This window comes from Acinonyx jubatus, chromosome D4 (genome assembly GCF_027475565.1).
Source record: "Acinonyx jubatus isolate Ajub_Pintada_27869175 chromosome D4, VMU_Ajub_asm_v1.0, whole genome shotgun sequence".
Lineage (NCBI taxonomy): Eukaryota > Metazoa > Chordata > Mammalia > Carnivora > Felidae > Acinonyx > Acinonyx jubatus.
In genome coordinates this window covers 14410975-14432199 of record NC_069391.1, presented here as the reverse complement: position 1 = coordinate 14432199, position 21225 = coordinate 14410975, and the positions used below count along the sequence as shown (strand labels likewise).

General features: G+C 38.6%; 1 protein-coding gene across 1 annotated transcript in view; it reads right to left on the bottom strand.

Annotated features, from left to right (window-relative positions):
* MEGF9 (multiple EGF like domains 9) overlaps nt 1-21225 on the bottom strand; it is an 87395-nt gene that overhangs the window by 27318 nt on the left and 38852 nt on the right. Inside the window, exon 2 of the mRNA XM_027034964.2 lies at nt 16219-16420. Within this exon, the coding sequence (XP_026890765.1) occupies nt 16219-16420 (202 nt within the window). The remainder of the gene's footprint in view (nt 1-16218; nt 16421-21225) is intronic.

Sequence of the window (21225 nt, the reverse complement as noted above, 5' to 3'; positions counted from 1 at the left end):
GAGGCATGCTCCCTTACTTCTTTTCATTATTGATTCAAATGTTATATTCTCAACAAGGCCTTGGCCAGCCACAACATCTAAAATTACAATATCTCTTACTATTTAACATAATACATATTTCATTTCCATCGTTTATTAAATCTCTCCCCATCTAGAATGTCAGCTCTATGAAATCAGGGGGTTTTATCTGGTTTTCTTTTTTCTCCACCGTTATATAGCCAGGGCCTAGCACAGTGCCTGGCACATGATAGACACTCAAAATTTTTCCATTTAATGATCAGGTAATCTGGTTCCAAAATCTATGTATGCTTCCCTCATTAATTCATGATGCCTTCTGAGTACAGTATTTGTCTTCAATTTAGTCCATTTAATATTTTCCAAGTACCTAATCTTGATACTTTATGTTCCATTGATTTATTGATTAATTGATTGATTGAGAGTGCGAGTGGGGGAGAGGGGCAGAAGGAGAGAGACAGAATACCAAGCAGGCTCCCTGCTAGCACAGAGCCTGGTGTGGAGCTTCACTGCACAACCCTGAGATCATGACCTGAGCCAAAAATCAAGAGTCAGACTCAACTGACTGAGCCACTCAGGTGCCCCACTTTATGTTACATTTAAGTAAACCTCTCAGAATCCTTGAAATAGGATATTTATTTCAGGTGAGCAAAATGAGACATTTAATGACTGGTACGTGATGGGCCAGTCAACATTGTAAGACATTGATCTTGATCCCTTGGATTTGTCCTTTGAAGGGCAAAAAAGAGCAGAAAGGAAAGAAATAATTTACTAGCCCTCAAAGAAAAGTCTATTTTGCTTAAGCCCAAGCCTCTTTAGCTTGTATGGTCCTCATATAAACAAAGAACAGAGACTGGAATGCCTCAAACAGCCTCCTCGTTATTAGTTCTGGTTTTCTTCTGGGTAGAAGTTGACCTCAGGTTTTTGTGGGCAACATATTGTCCACTAGATCAGTGGTTCTGATTGCTAGGCCCTATCTCAGAATTTCTGATTCAATAGGTCTCGGGTTGGACCCAAGAATTTTTACTTCTAACCAATTCCCAGGTTATGCTGATATTGGCCTGAGGACCATACCTGAAGAAGCACTGTAGTAGATTAACTGGAAAAATATCATTATACTTGTTTCACTCTACTTTTTATATTCCTAGCCCCTGACTGGTAAAGCTGCTTGATTTCCATCTCTGAGCTTACTGCTTAACTCTTAATTCGGTGTTAGTTCTGATGTAAGAAGAAGGTACGTAAGGCAATCAACCTCAGTGAATTGTCATTAAGTCCCATTCGTTACTGGTTCCTTTGACCTTAGTTCTCTATAGTTTAGATGACTGAATTATAACTACTGTCCCGAATTTCTCAATGCTTGGCTCCTGGTCCCAGCGGTCCTATCTTCCCACTTCCCACCCCGATGACTAGGTTCACAACACTTACTTCCAGATCTCCCATATGTCAAATGCCTGTCATTTGAGCCATTTAAGCCCCAGCAAGTCAAGTGGACTCAACTTTGATATTTATAATATCCTAATTCCTGACTTTCAAATGATTCTCTATGGATGCTCTCAATACTCATGTTGCCTTCTTCTATACAATGTTTAATTTCATTGTAGCCCAGCTCTGATTTACAGATTTATGTCTCTATTGGCCACTCCTTAGGTTGATGAATCATGTTCACCCATACCTACACCTACACTTACACTGAGACTCACAATGCCATATCTAATCTTGCCCATTCCATTTTAGGGTACAGTGGGGAGAGTCTTGGAGTCAGATAGACATGGGCTCAAATCTAAGCTCTTCCATTTATTAATTATGCTATATTGCTTAGTAACTCAGTTTCTAAGAGCAAGACATCTAAGTTGTTCTAAGAAGTCAGAGAGGTTATATGTGTAAAGCATCAAAAACAGAGGTTTAACAGATTTATCAAATGTTAGTTTCCTTCTGTTCCTCCTGCTGCCTCTCCTGGATTATGCAGCTTCCTTGGGTGAACAATTTAGTTGAAAAAACTAATATATTTTTCTGTAAAAACTTTTCTTTCAAATATCTATAATATCTTTTACTGGGCATTTTATTCAATCATAGAACTCTTTTAAAAAACCAATTCAGGATCAGCAAATTTAATTTTTTTTTAATTTTTTGTGTGTTTATTCATTTTTGAAAGACAGAGAGAGACAGAGCACAAGCAGGGGTGGGGCAGAGAGAGAGGGGGACACAGAATCCGAAGCAGGCTCCAGGCTCCAAGCTGTCAGTGCAGAACCCAACACGGGGCTCAAACTCACGAACGGTGAGATCATGACCTGAGCCAAAGTCGGATGCTCAACCGACTCAGCCACCCAGGCGCCCCAGGATCAGCAAATTTAAAACTTAATTAAGGAAATGGTCATAGTGTATGTGTTAGGAATTGGCAGACGAGGAGGAAGTGATTCTGTTATTGACAATATAAGCCATATTTTCATTACTGCTTCTGGCAGTGTGAGAAGAATGTCTATGTCCTTCCTGATAGTATTTAGGATAAAGCTTCTTAAACTTGATGGCATCTCAGATCTCTTTGAGAATCTATTAAATCTTATAGACCTTTTCCACAGAAAAACGTACATATCCACCATTACGTTTCATGCGCTTTTCTCCTTGTAGGTTAAGAACTTGTGACCTTGAGCATAGGGGCATATACTAGCCCAGAACTGCATGCCATGGGAGTTTAAGGTAACAGAAAGAACATGGGATAGGTGTCAGAAGATCTGGAGTTAACTGCTCTTGCTCTGGAATTTAACAGACATCCAAGCTTGGGCTTATCATGTAACCTTTCAATTATTACTTCTCATCTGTAATTTGGTAGGAAATCATCCTTAACTACTTCAACCTCACCTTACCTACAGGGTTGTTGTTAGAATCAAATGATTAAATGTACAGGCTAAGAAAATACTATTAATTGTAACTGACTTTACAGACGTTAGTTATTAACGTTACCTGGAAACCTACTGAATTTATAACCACAGGAGCAAGCCCAAAATACCCAAATTGTTGAAACACACTGAATATATCATACCAGAGAATTCATCTAATGTATAAAGAACGATAATAATGGAATTGATAATTTTCTAAACTAGTCCTATACATTTCAAATATTAAAATAATCACAGCTAAAGTACTTGTGTCCCTTTTCATAGGAACTTCGGAGAAACTTCAAGTCAAGATCTCTCTCTGGGATTGACAAATTTAGATATTTTGAGTGGAGACCAAATCCAAGGAGAAAAAAGATGAACAGTCCCGTATTTCTCTCTACCCTCTAGGAAACATATTTCTTGCTATAAAAAAAAAAAAAAACCCATCTGAGATGGAACAAGTCATGCTGATTTAATTTTCTTTCAGGGGACACAGGGGAAGACAAAGCCTTCTGTGTGGGAACAAGAGTCCTATTGTAGCCCAAGTCTACTAATACAAGGTTTAGACGCTCTTTTAAAACTTTAGAGAAAAAAGAGATATTAAAACCAGTAAAGTAGACTATGAATTTGATTGTATATTCTAACCACAATGTCATACATCTAAAGTGGCAGCTCTTCATGCCAGCAAAGTTAATTTCCTTATCCTGATTCCTCTTCCAGACCCAAGGCTGAGAATTATCAGTAGGACCAACTACACCATCATCAGAAAACACTAATACCATCCATATTCTCTTGACTGACTTCCCTAACAATCATGTTAATTTTTTATTTCTAAATAATATTGGATTTAAAGAAAAGTGTAAAGATAGTACAGACAGTTCTTGTATGTTCGTCACCCAAATTCCCCTAAGGTTAACTTCTTATACAACTATGGTATATTCGTCAAAATTGACAATTAACATTGCTAGAGTACTATTAAATATAGACCTTATCATATTTCCCTAATTTTTACACTAATGTCCTTTTTCTGTTCCAGGATCCAACCCACGATAACACCTTACGTTTACTGGTCATGACTCCTTGACCTCCTCCAATCTGACAGTTTCTTGGTCTTTCCTTGTCTTTTAGAACCTTGAAGCTTTTGAAGAGTACTAGTTATTTTATAAAATGTTCCTCAATTTGGGTTTGTCTGGTGTCTTGTCATAATTAGACTGAGAGTATGGGTTTTAGTGAAGACAATCGCAGAGGTAACATGACGTTCTCATTGCCTCATATTAGGGGGTACATGATACTACCACATGACTTATTACTGATGATGTTATCTTGATCACTCAAATGATGAGTTTTCATGCTGGGGATCTGTCTGTATGGTAGCTTAACTTAGGATGGTTATTAGGTTTATTTAGAAAATAAGCAGAGGTTCAGCCACTCAATTAAGAAACACTGGGGCCTACTAAAGGCAGGATAGTCAGACAGGTATTGGTTTGAGCCCGTTTCTGGCACTGACTGTTTTGGAGCAAATTACTCAAGTCTCAGTTTCTCCACCTGTGAAACATAGCCTGGCACATAGCAAACATTCAATAAATGTTAATGTTGTTCCTTCTGGGGTTGATGGTGAGAGTAATAATGCTAATGTTATTCGCCAACTTGTGTGGTGCTTTCATCTGAGAGAGAAGTCAAACTTCATGTCAGAAAACCACTATATGTTTATAAGATTTTTAACCTTTTTAAGTATAGTAAAATGTCCTGTCCAAGAGATGCTTAACTAAAGATTAAATCTGTGGTTTCTTTCTTCTTTAGCAAGAGAAGTTTACAAATGCTTTGCCATTTGGGCAGGCATCGAAAGTAGCTGCAAAGCAAATTCTCTTGACCGGGTAAAGAATCACTTGTTCCAGTTTCTCTTAGCTGTGTGGTACAGAGCGAGTAGGCACCGCTGTCCTGGGGGAAAGGTTTGGCAAGACCTGTTTTATTGGGGAGGGAGGGAGATTTGGGGTTGTTAGGTGAAAGATTCTACAAATGTCCTCAACTGGTACTCTTGGAGCTGACTTGCGTGCTGGAATAGGGCTGCATGGATAGACTGAAGGAGCTGATTGTTGAGATCTATGACTCTGGAGCCCTAGTTTAGAGCGTCCTGAAAGAACTTGGCACTGACGCGTGGGCTCATCCTCCTCAAAGACTTGTTGCTGCCTCTGCAAGGATCTGGGCCAGTAAAAGCATCACTACAGTAGTGAGCAAGCACAATCTGTCAGGCTGTTCAGGGCCAGGCTTCAACCCAGCCTTTCTACATAGGAGTGAAAAACAGTAATGTCAGTGACCTGTTTACAATCGCATTCCCTTGATACTCAGCATCAGAGAAGGGCTGAACCCTAGAGATATTGGAAAATGAGTAATTAATTGTTGGAGAATGGGTTGCCTCAAAAGGAAATTGGGCTGCTACTGAGGCATATGAGTGTCAGAGTAATTAATTGGCAAAATAACAGAGGTATGCCTATATTTGCACCTTGTTTGTGGAAAAGTTTGTCAATTATATAACCATTCAACTTAACCATATCTTTTATATTCGCTACCCCTACAAACCTCTCTACAACGATTAATCGTTTTTTAGAACTCTCGAAAGGTAAAGGGCCCTTGGATTTATTTTTAGCAACACAGAAAGAACATGCATGTGGGGACCCTGCTGACACTCAGCAGCAAGGCTGCATTGGGAATAAAAATCCCCTGGGACACAGTGGGCGGCCGCAACCGCTGAAGCATATAGGAAAGCAGATTTGATCCCTGCGGCCATCAACAAAGGAAGAATGGGAACTCGGGGAGAGAGTATGGGCCTGAGAAGGAAACCTGAGACTGAGCAATTCCTTAAATTCAACTTAGAAATACAAACTACCTTTAGATTTGTGTGTATGTAGTAATGCAAGAATCACAAACTTGACAGAGTATTAGGCACAGAAATCTTGCTATCATGGGGCATATCACCATTTTTGCTATTGTCCACAATTTATTCTGTTTGATTTATTCTCTCTGATTTATTTATTCTCTCTGTTCTTACTATTATTATCCTAATTTGGGCCCTCACTAGTTTTCATTCTGCCTCTAATCTCCCCTTACTTATACCCATCCATCCTACTACTGCAAGGACACAGTGCTGATCTTTCTTCTGCTTAAAGACTACTTCATGAATAAAATCCAAATCATTCGTCTGGCCCTTGAGGCCCTCCATGACCTGACCCCAGCAGGACCTGACAGATTTATCTCCTCTGCCCCCACTTCCCTTCCACCTTACATCCTATACAGGCACATCTCTGAGTCATTAATCTTGATCTTTCCTGTTCTATAATAACATCCTTTCCCACCTTGTCCACTTCTATATGCCTAATCCTTTCCTATCTTCAAAACTGAAGTCAAAAGCTATCTCTTCAATGAAATCATCTCTGATTTTTTCAGCTATAAGTGAGATCTCCCAGATTCTTAATCCCCTTAACATTTTATCTTTTTAGTTTATGATGTCAATTTTTACTTCATATTATAATTATTTATATACACTTTTTTTTTTGGTGTCCTTACTAAACTGGAAGCTCCTTTGGAGTAAGACCCACTGTCTTATTAATCTTTTATTTCCCACAGGATGTATTAAAGTATCTTGCACATAATTTGTTAAATAAATAAACAATAAACACCTTGATGCCAAATACGCATTTGTACAAACTTGATTATTTGTAGTATTAGCACATATACATTTGCATATTTGTGGAAGTCTTTCAGAAGAAGCAAAATAAATTACCATTTAATATTATCAATAACAAAACTTTAACTTTAAAATATTTATTTAAAAAATCCCAGGGGTACCTGGATGGCTCAGTTGGTTAAGCGTCCGACTTCAGCTCACGTCACAATCGCACAGTTCATGGGTTTGAGCCCTATGTCAGGCTCTGTGCTGACAGCTCAGAGCCAGGAGCCTGCTTCAGATTCTGTGTCCCCCTCTCTCTCTCTGCCCCTCCCCTGCTCACACTCTGTCTCTCTTTCCTTCAAAAATCAATAAACATTAAAAAAAATTTTTTTTAATCCCAAACTGGCCTAAAAGTAGGCTGATAAAATAAACAAGTAGAAGAGTCTGCAGCATGGTTTAGGAAAGTACCATGTTTGATCAACAGCAACTGTATCAATTCACTGTGACATGTTATGTTAATGTTCTCAAAGGTCATCAATAGCTGGAAGAAAGATGTGTTGGTTTTTTTTTTAATTATTTGACTACAGCTGTTCTTCTAGTTAATAATTAGAAGACCAGGAGGGCAGAGCATGCACTGTATTGAATGGAGGACATAAGCTAGAAGTGTGCTGAAAAACATACAGAGCTATCTAAACTGTAACAGACACACATTATTTACACTTAAACTCAATGCACTCGGTGCCTTTTTCCGAATAAGCCTCTGTCTGGCCATTTATTAACATTCAAATTTTAGTCTAATTTGTTTTACCGTGAACTTACCATGATACTTGGTGTAATATGCTTAAAATATCTTCTAAGACATAAACCATTGGCACTGCGCAAACACCTACTGGAACAAATTAATTACAATAGGAAACAGGCTGAGGTCAGTTACCTGCTTTTGACTAAGATGGCTGCCTTTTAAAATTCTACCTTCAAGGAAAAAATACAGAAGTGAATTTTAAGAAGATAATTTAAACTAGAGATTGGTACATTTGCAAGAAGAATAATTAGGGTATAAAATAAAATTACTTTTAAATAAAATTAAAGCTATGAGGCATTGTTCTGTTTTCCTAAGGAATAGCATAAGAATATGCTATAAGATTTCTTGAGTTTGGTACACAATATATATGCAAGTCTCTACCAGACATCTCTATCTGAATATACCACCATCACTTCAAAATGAACGTATTTAAAACCTAACATCATCATCTCCCTCTATCTTGCTCATATACCTGTATTCTTTATCTAGTTAATGGAATATCTCTTCACTCATGCACCCAACCCAGAAATAAACAAGGGAGAGTCATCTCTCTCTTTCCCTTTACTCTGTACATATGAACAACCAGCTAGCCCTGTATATTTTACTGTCCAAATACCTCTTACACTGGTTCCCACCTCTCCAGCACTATTGCCAATGCCAGTGCCAATGTCTTACATCAGGTCTTTAGCTCTCTTGCTTGGATTGTTACAATATCCTCCTTACTGGTCTCCTTGCCCCAGCTCACTCTCTCTATCCACCAGACTTCTGATAGAGTGATTTTTCTTTTTTTTCTCTTTGAAAGTTAATTGTTGTTAAAAAAAAAAAAAACACACATACGTTTTACATTTTACACTCACCTCTCAGAACACTTAATGGTACCAGCTAATGATGATATATAAAAAAGCCCACCAGTTGCTTGAAATGGCTGCAAGTTTTTACCATGTCCTGGTGTTAAAGTGGTTTGAACTCTTTGGAAAAACTGGTGTAACATTAAGTACCAAGATTTCGAATTCCCAGATTAGAAACAAGATTTTTAAGTCAGGAGGAAATTTAGTAAAAATTCAAGGCTAAAAGGAAATGTTAATAGAAAAACAAAAACAAAAATATTGTAAAAAAAAAAAAAAAAAAAAAAAAGGATTTCCCCACTCCCCCAATGGCAGAGTGATTTTTCTTAAAAGCAAATCCAATATCCCCCCTTACAGTATTCTTCAATGGATAAAGTTTGCATATTAGGCCTTTTATGGTCTGGCCCTGTTTATTTTATTCTTCATTCATTCATTCATTCTATTCATTCATCAGCATTTACGAATCTACCTTGTGCCAGGCACTGTTCTAGGTGTTAGAGATACATGTTGGAGATACAACAGTAAACAGACAGACAAAAGTCTCGTCTCTTATCATTTCCTACTCTCCTGCAACCCTTCCTCTCCACTGCTAACAAGTGTTCTTGCCTTCAAGAAATAGTAAGCCACCTGCACTCTACTAAAGATCCCTTGTTCTTTCATACAAATTGCTACTCATTTTTCAAGTCGCAACCTAAACACAGCTTCATCTCTTAAGACTTCCCTGAATCTCCTGTGCACTTTGTGAATACTCATAGCTTGTTTGCATTTCTATCTTTCCACTGAGAGTAAGCTCTGTGAGCACAGGGATAATGTCTTTGGACACGTAATTGCCAGACACAATGCCTTTATTAAATGAAGTGAGTGAAGAAAATGATACAGCTTTCCTCAATTGTTAATTTTTTCTACTAATAAATCACTTTTTCTTGATCTCCCAGAATTATAGGCAAAGTAATAAAGAGTTTACACAAGTAGCTGTTACTCCCAATTATTACCCCAGAGATGATTTTCAGAGCCCCATGTGAATATGAGCCTCTGAGGTTTGCCATCTTTTTTTTTTTTTTTTCTTAATGTTTATTTATTTCTGAGACAGAGAGAGACAGCGTGAGTAGGGGAGGGACACAGAGAGAGGGAGACACAGAATCCGAAGCAGGCTCCAGGCTCTGAGCTGTCAGCACAGAGCCGACACAGGGCTTGAACCCACGGACTGTGAGATCATGACCTGAGCCAAAGTCAGACGCTCAACCGACTGAGCCACCCAGGCGCCCCTGAGGCTTGCCATCTTTTTATTTGACATTTATCTCAGCATAAGTCTACTTCATGAATAAAATTCGGCCTTCTGTCCCGGGGCATATTCCCATGATTAAAATTCAAAATAGTAAACATTTCAAAATATACTCACTGTACAGAAGCAACCACAGATTTTATGTAAAAGGATATTACACCACTACAGAACTTCTTTGTTGTCTTACAGAGACAGTCTAAAATCATGCACCTTGTATACTCGCCTGCTATGAATGCATTAAAAAAAAATCTCAAATCAGTATATAACTGTCTACATATAAAGCCAGCCCTAACAATATTTTAAGGGCCATATTAAGAGATCCAGGCTCTCACTAGGCAAGAGGCGTGAGACAAAAATGCTATCTGATTTCTCCATTCACTTATTAGACATATGTCCAAATATAAATCAGGAAAACATTAGAAATGCATTGCAAAAGCAAAAATGGAAAGTTGAGATATTGTAGACCAACTCCTTCCCAATTAAACAGGTTGGAACACCAATGGTGCTGTGAGGGGGCGGCCATCTGTCAGTATATAAAGGACTCTGTGTTTGCACATAAAGACATTGCTCAACCCACATCTGGCTCCTGTGGCCAAGTTCTACCCTCACTGGGGCAACTCCCGCTGAAAGTACAGGGGCATAAGGCACAGGGAGATGAATTTTTTGAAAGCCAGCCGTTTGTTCCATGGGCATTAGATGTATGAGAGAATCAGGATGGAAACTGTGTCCACTTTTCTACTTCTATTTATTTTTAAAAAGAGAACAGGGAGGTGGAAACAGATAAGAATTTAAGTAGGTGTTAGGAGATCAGATTTCTCATTCCATTGTATAATCTCAGGAAATTCAATTAAGTTTGCACAGGTTTTTTTTTTCTCCTGATAGGTCTCCTTTTTTTTAATTTTTTTTTTATTTTTAACATTTATTCATTTATGAGAGACAGAGAGCACAAGCAGGGTAGGGGCAGAGAGAGAGGGAGACACAGAATCCGAAGCAGGCTCCAGGCTCTGAGCCGTCAGCACAGAGCCCAACGCGGGACTTGAACTCACAAACTGTGAGATCATGACCTGAGCTGAAGTTGGATGCTTAACCGAGTGAGCCACCCAGGCGCCCCTGACAGGTCTCCTTCTCAGTCCTCTGCCTTTCCAAATCATTAACTTGGAAGCATATCTCAGTTCCCACCTCCTCTGGAAAGCCTGTGTCCTTATTACTTCAGTTTATACCTTTCCTACTGTATTCTACTTAGAAATTCAGCATATATTTATAAGCTGTTTTATACTGGATTCTAGTAGTTTTGTACACTTCAGTCTAGCGTAGATTAAAGGCTTCTAGACAAGAGCAAAAGCAATAGTTTTACTCCAAAATTTTTGCCCCTCTTTGTGAGTCACCAATTCTATAATCTAATATACAATTTTTGTAGTTATATAATATATCCCAACTCCAGATCCAAGTTGCAAATATTTCAACCCCAACACTTTTACTTATTGGCTATTACCTAGTAAGTTAGGCAAAGTACCTAACTTCTGATTGTTTTTTTCCTGTGCAAGTGAGAATTATAATAATAGTGCCTGCTGTGGCAATTAAATCAACTGTTACATGCACAGGGCTTCGGACAGTGCCTAGCATGTGTTCAATTAACTTTAACTATTATTATTATTCTAGAATATAGATTGTCCGATTTTAAGAGGCTTAATATGTTTGTGAAAATGGGAGAAAATAATTTAAACTTTTTTTTCTGTTAGAATGAACAATTGCTTCCTTAGCCTACCAACAAAAACAAATATTCCAACACAGGTTGGATCCTCCTCTTTTGTGACTCACCAATTCTATTCCTCATGTTTTAAAAAGAAAAAATAGATTCAATTCCTGGGAGTTACTGAGCTGAATCTATGTGCCAGCCACAATGTAAGTGGACAAACACACACACAAGTTAAGTTTCACAAAAATCCTCATGTCACATACACTAATCCTATTTTACAGATGGAAACATTGAGGCTCAGAGAGATCAGATATCTTCATCAAGGTCATACAGTAAGAGGCTAAACCAAGAATAGAATCAAAGTCACAATTTTCAGATTCCACTTCCTTTTCACTACACAGACACACACATACTACTTGCCTGCAATTTGCTATTTCCTTAACTCATATATAATTTATAACAGAGCAGAATACAGAGGTTTTTCCTCATAGTTCACCCACATGCTCTTGCCAAAGTACACAGTCTTGTGACTTCCCATTTCTGTTCCTCTGGTCTTATGTCAATTTAACTTCCTTTCTGGTAGTAAGAAATGTCATGTATGGCTGGATTTAGAGCCCCTGGGCCTTCCTTCTAAAGACTTCCTCTAAGTACAGGTTTTTGAATGACTTTAGTGATACACCGCTTGTTCTGACAAGTTGCCTGAAATAACACTGTTAAAATTTTTTAAATTAAATATTGCTCTGCAGTAACCCACAGAGAAGGATTACAGATTTACCACAAAAAAAAACTTAATACATCTATCATTGGGGCCATGGGCAATCAAGAGATAGGGCGAGTAAAACAAATAAAGATCGGTGGGAGCACAGAGGAAGGCTTGTTGGAAAAGAGGTCAAGAAGCTGAAAGGCCAAAGCATTGTTGGGATCATCTATAGATGCTGAAATCGCCCAGAATTTTGACAGACGGAGTGATAGAGACAACAGTGAGCCACGTATGAGAAATAAGGGGTAGGGCCTGGTAGAGGGAACTACAACAAGGAGGTAGAACAGCATGCCATGTTGCTATGAGCTTCGGAGGTGGGGTTTTTAGGGAAAAGAAAGGACAGAAGGAGAGCATAAGGAAGAAAGGAGAGCACTGTGGAAGTGGCAAAGGGAAGCAAGGAAGATACCTATTCGAACTCCGGGTCCAGAGATAATAGTGAGAGAGAGAAACGCATCACATTTAAGGGCTATGGGGGAAGCAAGGTCCTTCCAGATGCCAATTAGAAGATGACAGTAAAGGATATGAGAGATCAGCATACTTTGTATGCAGATAATATAAAATTGCACATTACTCATTAAAAAAAAAGACCTACTAAGGATAATAGAACCATTGGTTATATATGGAAAATAGTCCATGCAGATCAAGTAATAATAATAATAAAATACGGATATCTTCCACCTCCTGTTTAGCATCAATCATCCATCACCGAAAATCATATATTCTACATGAAATGCTAACAAAGAACCTATTTTCCAATATTTCAAATGAAAATAATTATAATTCATTACATATCAACCCAAAACTACTAACAAACTTCCTAAAGTGTAACTAAAACACAGTAAAGCACCTACATATAAGTAACAGACTCCCTTGTTAGGATGTAAAATGCTCAAAACATCACTTCCTGACCAAAAGGAACTGGTTGCTAACAGTTGTCTTATACACAGTAACATACTGTGCATCTCTTTGTTGACCTGAGATGCACTTTACAAACCATCTACATGTGATACTGACATTCTAGCAATTATGCTTGGAATTTTTTTTTCTTTAATTTTTATCTATTTTTGAGAGACAGAGCACAAGTGGGGGAGGGGCAGAGAACGAGAGACACACAGAAGCCAAAGCAGGCTCCAGGCTCTGCGCTGTCAGCACAGAGCCTGACACGGGTCTCGAAACCACTAGCTGTGAGATCATGACCTGAGCCAAACTCAGACGCTTAACCGACCGAGCCACCCAGGCACCCCTATGCTTGGAATTTAACACAAGACTTGCCACGTGTCACTTTGTTTAAAATGCTGTATATGGCATTATTGAGTTTCTGGGATACAAATGCAAATTTTTCTTATATAATCATCAGCCAAAACACATTGAATCAAGAGAAAAGAACATGCTAGGATATTTGAGTGTTAAATACCAAGACGTTTTCTACTAAGAAAAACAATTGTGTAATTGTGAAGTCATTCTGCTTCACAGAATAAGCACTTGCTTATTACATTTGTTCAACTGGATTGAATGGTAGCTGTCATATACAAACTTACGCAAGTTAACGATCCCCCTAAACATCAAAATTTTCATATTCAAAGTGGGAGAATAATAGTGCTCTCCTCAAGGGAGTTTTTTGAAAATTAAATGAGATAATGCACATAAAGCAGGTAGCACAGTGCCCTAGCTCACAGTACATGCTCAATAAATGGCTTCTAGTACTATTTTTATTGTCTGTCTAGAATGTGTAGATTGTAAAAATTTACACATGCATTTTCTTGTTTGATCCTTAAGACAAAACAACTATATTCAGGAGATAAATAGGACACAGATTATTACCATTGCTTCACAAATGAAAAGACAAATGCTTTTAAAAAAGTAGTGATTTTCCCAAAGCTCCATGGTTACCCAGAAATATCTATGAGGATTGGAACCCTAAACCAGGGCTTGGCAAACTTTTTCTTAAAGAGCCAGACAGTAAATATTTTAGGCTTGTAGGCCACATGGTCTCCTTTGTAACTAGTCACTGGAGCACAAAAGCAATCATGGATAATGTGTAGACAAATGAAGGCACCTGTGTTCCAATGACACTTTATTTGCAAAAACAGGCAGCCGACTGGATTTGGTTCATGGCTGTAGTTTACAGACCCCCTGCCCTAGATCCTGGAGTTACCAGGCCAAAGCATTTTTCCACTACTCTCTAGTTACGACCTATTTTCAGAATAGTGTTTAGCCGATGTAAGCTAATGACCTTAACTGTCAGGGGAAAATAAAACAGAAAAAATTTATAAAAGATCAATGAAAAGAGTAAGATATTACATGAATTTTAGAATGACCATTTTCCCCTCCTCTCCAGCTTTTAAAACTCTCTCTCAATCCTCCCCTTACTTATTTCTCCTCTAAGACAGCAGTTTGGCCTAGAAGTAAACACGGTTTTCTCTCTCCAAAGTACTCAAGAAAAAATGTATTTGCAGAATCTTATTCTAAAGGAAGCAGCAGACATGCCATTGGATATCAGAATGAACTAACTTCTCCAAATCTCATCTTTTAAAATGGTAAGAAAGGTGAGCCTTCTGAATATGATGTGCAGGCATGCTTTTAGTGGACCGAAGGGAACAATGATAAGCGACTGCTGTATTCTCAGCTTCAAATAACAGAATGATTACCAGCTTTCTCATTATGGAAGCAGTATGGCATGGTGATAAGAACACTCACTGGTGATAAGAATCCTAACTGGGAATGCGTCCTCTGCCACTTAGTGTCCTTATGATTTAATAACCTATGTAAAGAGTTGTGAAGATTAAAACAAACAACTATTTTAAAATACTAATGGTCATAAGCATTGATTATTGTTGCATTTGAAGTTATAAACTTCTTAATCAAGTTCACATATTTTAAAAAAAATTTTTTTATGTTTGCTTATTTTTGACAGAGTGTGTGAGGGGGAAGGAGCAGAGAGGGAGACACAGAATCCGAAGCAGGCCCCAGGCTCTGAGCTGGCAGCACAGAGCCCGACACGGGGCTCAAACCCACAGACCGCAAGATCATGACCTGAGCCGAAGTCAGACACTCAACCAAGTGAGCCACCCAGGCGCCCCCTTTTTTTTTTAAGTAGGCTCCATGCCCAGTGTGGAGCCCAACATGGAGCCTGAACTCATAACCCTGAGATCAAGACCTGAGCTAAGGTCAAGAGTCAGACACCTAACCAACTGAGCCACCGAGGTGCCCCACATCTATATTTTTAGGAGAAGTACACTATGATACAATATTGCATAATAGTACAATATGATTTATAAAGCAAGATAGCTACTCCTAGTATAAAGAAACTTTTCTGCCAAGGAGATAAAAGTTCTTTAAAAATACTCTCTCATTTAAGCCAACAATATTCCCTTGAAATTAAAACAAAACAGAATGCATTGTGTGATGTGTGCTAGGCATTTTATATACATCTATTTATTTAACCTTCACAACAACCCTGAAAAGAAACTGAGGCTCATCGAAATGAAATAACTTGCTGAAAGCACAAAGCTCCTAAGTGGCAACAGATCCTGGGTCTACACCCAAGTCAGATTGATTTTAAAGATTGTGTTCTTTTCATCACATAACACTGTCTCTTCAGCGTTTTGACTTGGGGTCCACAAAAAGCTAGGTGCCTCATACTAGGTCAAAGAATAATTACATTCAATGTCAGAGAAGGCAAATCCTCAGATTATGGGACACTGTTCTACTGTATTAAGTCACCTCCAAATAACATACTATTTTAAAGGCAATTTCCAGACAATTCTTGTTTAATCAAGTTTCATCCCCAAAACGTGCGGGCGAAACCAGTCTTTTCCCCACTAGTTAGAGAAATTCGGATATGACCGACACTAAGCCTTAGACGTGCAAAGAAACAGCTCCAGAATTTTGATAAGAGAAAAAATAAAGAGTAAGTTTCCTGAAACTCCAATGGCATGTGAATTAACATAACAAGAATATTTCCACTGGAAATGCCAGGAAGTTATCACTTCCAGAAAGGAGACTGCTTTCTCAATGATTTTTTCTCCCCGTGAAATTTAGAGAAATTATCACAAAGCAAAATTGGTGACCCAGGGGCTTTTGAAGAACTCTATCAGTTAATTAGAGGTTTTTAAATTCTGCTATTAAATATAATTTCCAAAGTGAGGAAATAAAAGTTTATTAAATATTTTCTAAATCTATGCCCCCCTCCCTCTTTATTTAAACCAGTCTGGTCCTGGAGAGCCAGCGCCTTTTCTTTTTCTTGATGAAGTAACTTCACCTCCCCCCTCTGCTGCTTACCTGCTGCAGAGCATGCTGAGGGCTCCGTGTGGACTACAGCCACACGGCAGACAGAGCCCAGACGTGTGATTCAGGTAAAAGCCCTCCCTGCAGATGTCACAGTGAAGCCCTTGATAATGTGGCTGGCACTCACACTGCCCTGTGGTCTGGTTGCAGCGAGTCACATCCAGACTTCCCACCACAGAGCAGTTACAAACATATTCTGTAAGGACAGAAGGAAAGAGACATTATTAACTAAGATTTAATGCTTTCTTAATAAAACAAACTCTATTTTATTTTTCCTGATAAATGTTCATGACAGTTGTGTTAGGGTGGATAAAATTGATTCTAGTTCAAATTCACTTTCTATCCCGTTTAGTTTGTTTAAAATGGGAAATAAGTAAAGTATGTAAAACTATACATCATTCCTAGTTATAAAGCTAACATTCTCAATGTCCTTGCCGGTACTCTTCATCTTCTAGCCCTTTACCCTTTACCTTTTTACCTTTTACAGTGTGTGTATTGGATTGGGGGTGCTTCCTGTATACCACTAAGTTTTTCTGGACTGGAAACCTCCAAAGGCAGGGCCTATGCTTACCTCCATGGCACGGACAGCACATGCTGGAAATGACAACATGTTGAATAATAAATAGCCCCATTGTATAGCCGCAAAAGCCTGAGGCTCAAATGGTTAACTGTGGTAACTTACACAGGTCAGACAAAATTGTGCTACAGCTGGAATCGTAAACTAATGTGTTCTTTCGAGGAAGGAATTAATAGAGAATTGAAACTTTAAGGTAAGGAAGAGGACGAACAATAAATCCTAGACAAGGAAGTTTACACAGTCGTCCTGATCAGTGGGCTAAAACCAATCACAGTTTAAATCTCTTTCCTAAGTTACAAGATTTGGAAAATAAACTTTCCTTTAGCTACATTTCAAAGAGTTCTTTGGATGAAAATATTTAGAGGTCCTTGGCTTTAGCCTTTAAATGTAGATATAGTTAAAGGTCAGCTCAAATTTGGTTTTTGCTATTGTTTATACTCATTTAATCAAGAAAGTATTTTCAACATGGCTTGACACAGTATCAACACAGGACTTTGTAAGCATGTCAAAAACAAGTAAAGTCAACTGCAGATAAAATAAAACCTTGTACACAGTTTAGGAATAGCCCCAACTCCAAAACAGCTATAAATCTAGGTTTAACGACCCCCCCCAAAAATCTATGGTACAAATTATACTTCTGAGTAGGTAAGGCACTGTATGAAATGGCATTATATGGACAAAAATTTAGCTTGGAAAAAATATTTAATGTCATTTGCGACAATTTTTTTTAAATGTTTATTTTTTTGAGAGAGAGTATGCACACAAGCAGGGGAGAGGCAGAGGGAGAGGGAGAGAGAGAATCCCAAGCAGGCTGCTGGCACAGTGACCAATGCGGGCTCACAAACTGAGGTCACAACCTGAGCCAATTTTTGATGGGTTTTTTTTAAAGGTTTATTCAGTTTTGAGAAAGAGAGAGAGACAAGAGTGTGAGCGGGGGAGGGGCAGAGAGAGAGAGAGAGGGAGACACAGAATCCAAAGCAGGCTCCAGGTCCCACACTGTTAGCACAGAGCCTGACATGGGGCTCAAACTCACAAACCATGAGATCATGATCTGAGCTGAAGTCAGACGCTTAACCAACTGAGCAACCCAGGTGCCCCTGATGGTTTTTAAAAAGTTACTGAATAATTGCAAATCCAGGGTCTTAAACAGAATGTTATAAAGGAGTTTGCTCCTCTAGTGTAGAAGAGGAAATTAAAATTCTCCTTTTTTTTTTTAAGAGAGAAAGAGAAAGAAAGTGCATGTAGGGGAGGTGCAGAGAGAGGGGGACAGAGAGAATCTTAAGTAGGCTCTCTACACTTAGCGGAGCCCGATACAGGGCTTAATCCCACAACCTGAGATTGTGACCTGAGCTGAAATCAAGTGTCAGATGCTTAACCAACCAAGCCATCCAGGAGTCTCGGAAATTAAAATTCTTAATGTCATCACAAGCAGCTTATCCACACAAGTCAAAGCAAAGGATTCCACAGAGAAACTCCCACTTGGCCACATCCATACCAACTCTATACCTCCCACACTTCTTCAGTTCCTAACTTTTGGGGTCACCTAACCTCCCTGCTCTTTCCATCTCTTCTAATTTGTAAATAGGTCAAATGAATTAATATACATATATTGGTAAGTGATTTACCTTATGCATAATTCAAGGGTAGTAAATTAGTTACAAATCCCAGAGAGGAATTCAAGATTTCTTTAGCCCCAAACTTAGGAAAGGTATCAGCTTCCCATCTCAGTCAACTTTCTTATTTTCACTAGGCTACACTAGAATGACAAGTTCTTTGCCAGAGTTACTTGCTTTCACATTATTTCTAGTTTCTGGTTGTGTGTGTGTGTGTGTGTGTGTGTGTGTGTGTGTGTGTGTGTGTGATTTTTGTAAATAAGGAAGCCATGTCTAGTGGTCTGAAAACCTGCCAACGACAACTTCATGGTAAGACCTTCACTCCACCAAAAATGACCAGAACGCTTAAAATAACATTTTTCTTCCAAATGTGGCACAATTTCAATATACATCTAATTCCTCCTGCTGGACCAGTTTCATCACAAGTAAAACTAACCAAATTGTGCTGGCGTGGGCAGATCTAGCTCAAGAAAAATGAACAGGTTAAGTAAAAACTCTAAGACTGAGAGTTTTATTCTACTATTTCCTTACTAATGTACTTCCATCTGAAACCCCAATCAGTGTTCCCATTCAGTGGGATAAGGTGAGTAGTATATTTTTATAGGAACATAATAAACCTAAAACCTTTGAGGAAAAAACTGGTTGTTTGTTTGTTTTTCATTAAAGTTGTAATGGATAAACTTCAGTACTAACCGAGTTCACTGGGTATTTAATACTTATATGGAACCAAGTCAATCTCTTCAATATCCTCTGAACATATTCTTCTTAGTTTCATCTTTGGACCTTTGTTCATTCTGTCCCCGTTGAAATGCTCTCTCCTCTCCACATACTCAAACCTCTCCCCTATTTCAAGAATCATCTGAAACTGACTCCTCCATAAACTCTAATTCTATTACCCCAGTGTGAATCTGTAACAACATCTACTACCTATAGTGTGCCAGTAATTTGAAGAGGCAGTAAAGTGTAGCAGTTATGAGCACAGATGTAGAGGCAGACAGCTACAGGCTTACATTTACAGCTCTCTCACTTACTAACCTTATGACCTTAGACAAGTTAACTAACCCCTTATGCCTCCCTTTTCTTATCTGTAAACAGGGCATAATATAGTGCCTATAACACTTAGTCCCAACACCAAAGCTGGAGGTAGTTTGGAGTGCTGCAATAAGTAATACAATAGCGAGAAGAAAGAGACAGCAGATAAAGTAACATAGGGAGAATTCAGATGTCAGATTCCTAGGCCACAGCTCTGTTTGTTATACCCTGTGGACAAGAAAGCCTAGAATCGGGTTTATTACTGTGGCGGTTTTTGAAAATGTTTAAGAAATAGAATTAGTGTCCTGACATTCAGAACTCCAAGTTGTGGGTTATCTAGGAAGAAAATAAGATGGTATCCTATGTATTCTGGGCTTCATCACCAATACGGGTGCCTACAAATACAATGACGAAAACCGAAGTGTTGAGGCTATGGTTTCAAAGAGGAAAAAAAAGAGCATTTATTGGTTCTACACCTCTTGTATTAATCACCCTAACAGTAGCGGCATACAAGGCAAATATCTCAGCAAGAGAGACTGCATTCATGCCAGGAAGGGGGTTGACTTATGAAGACAAAATGCACTGTCATGTTAACGTTCCTCCCCAAAGTAACCAAAGTAAAGGAAGTTGAAGAGAAGCATACCGAGTGCCAGGAAGCGTGTACATCTTTCCTGTCTGGAGCTCAGAATCTGAGGCTTTATCCTAGGGATTGACCTCAGATGAAAGGACCCGAGTTAAATGACTAGCATGAGCAATAGCAATAAAGGCAAAGCACTATGACTATCCAATAAACTGCATCAGGATAACCTGTTAGCCTGTAAGTAGAGGAAAATCTCAGACCCTTCACAGTTCCTGGCATTTATGTGGAACCAGACAGGAGTTAATGCAGAAATAATGCAATTTAGTAGAAGGCAGGCAGTATAAAAAAGAAGAAAGGAATTTCAATTGAGAGAAGCAGTGGGAAGGACTTACAGCCAAAAACAAGAGATGAAGTGGTGACTTTTTAATGAGGTAGCATCTTAGACAGCAGAGCAGCACAAAGGAGTCAGTGACGTGACTGATATTAAGTCACTAGTATGAATGGTAATGGCAACGAAACAGTATGAAGACGACACAAAAGCTAATCACAGACAAGTCTGGACGAAATGCCAAAATCTCATTTGGTTGCCTAAGAGTAAACATGAAGTAAATTCTCCATCATTTGAGCTGTGGGTTCAGTGCCCTGTGGTTCTTGGGAAAGCTCTATAGAGAAATAATTAGGAAAAAAGTAACATAAATGTTAGCAGAGAGATGGCAATTTTTGGCAATATCTTTTTCTTTTTGACTTCTGAAGAGCAATGAAATACTTTGAAGAACAATGATCTGAACCCTAAAGAAGAACAAGGAGCTAAAATCTGGTCCACACTACTTGAAACTATAAATAAAGGCCAAAGGAAGAGACAGTAAGTAGCTTGGCATTTTTCTCTGAGAACTTGAACTCACAGGATGATTTTGTAGTAAAAGTATCCAAAGTAATCACTGCATTTAAATCAAACACTGCCCTTTTTCAAACATTCCTTACCAAGGGCCAAGAGATGGACATTTTCAGTGATGGAAAATAAATATAGAGTAGCTTTGTTTAGAAGTCCCATAAACTCTCCCATCCCCTCTGTGCAAACACCTGTCCTGGTAAGAGATCATCTCCCTGAACATACTAAAGATCTTTTCTTCTTCTTTTTTTTTAATATGAAACTTAGTGTCAAATTGGTTTCCATATAACACCCAGTGCTCCTCCCAACA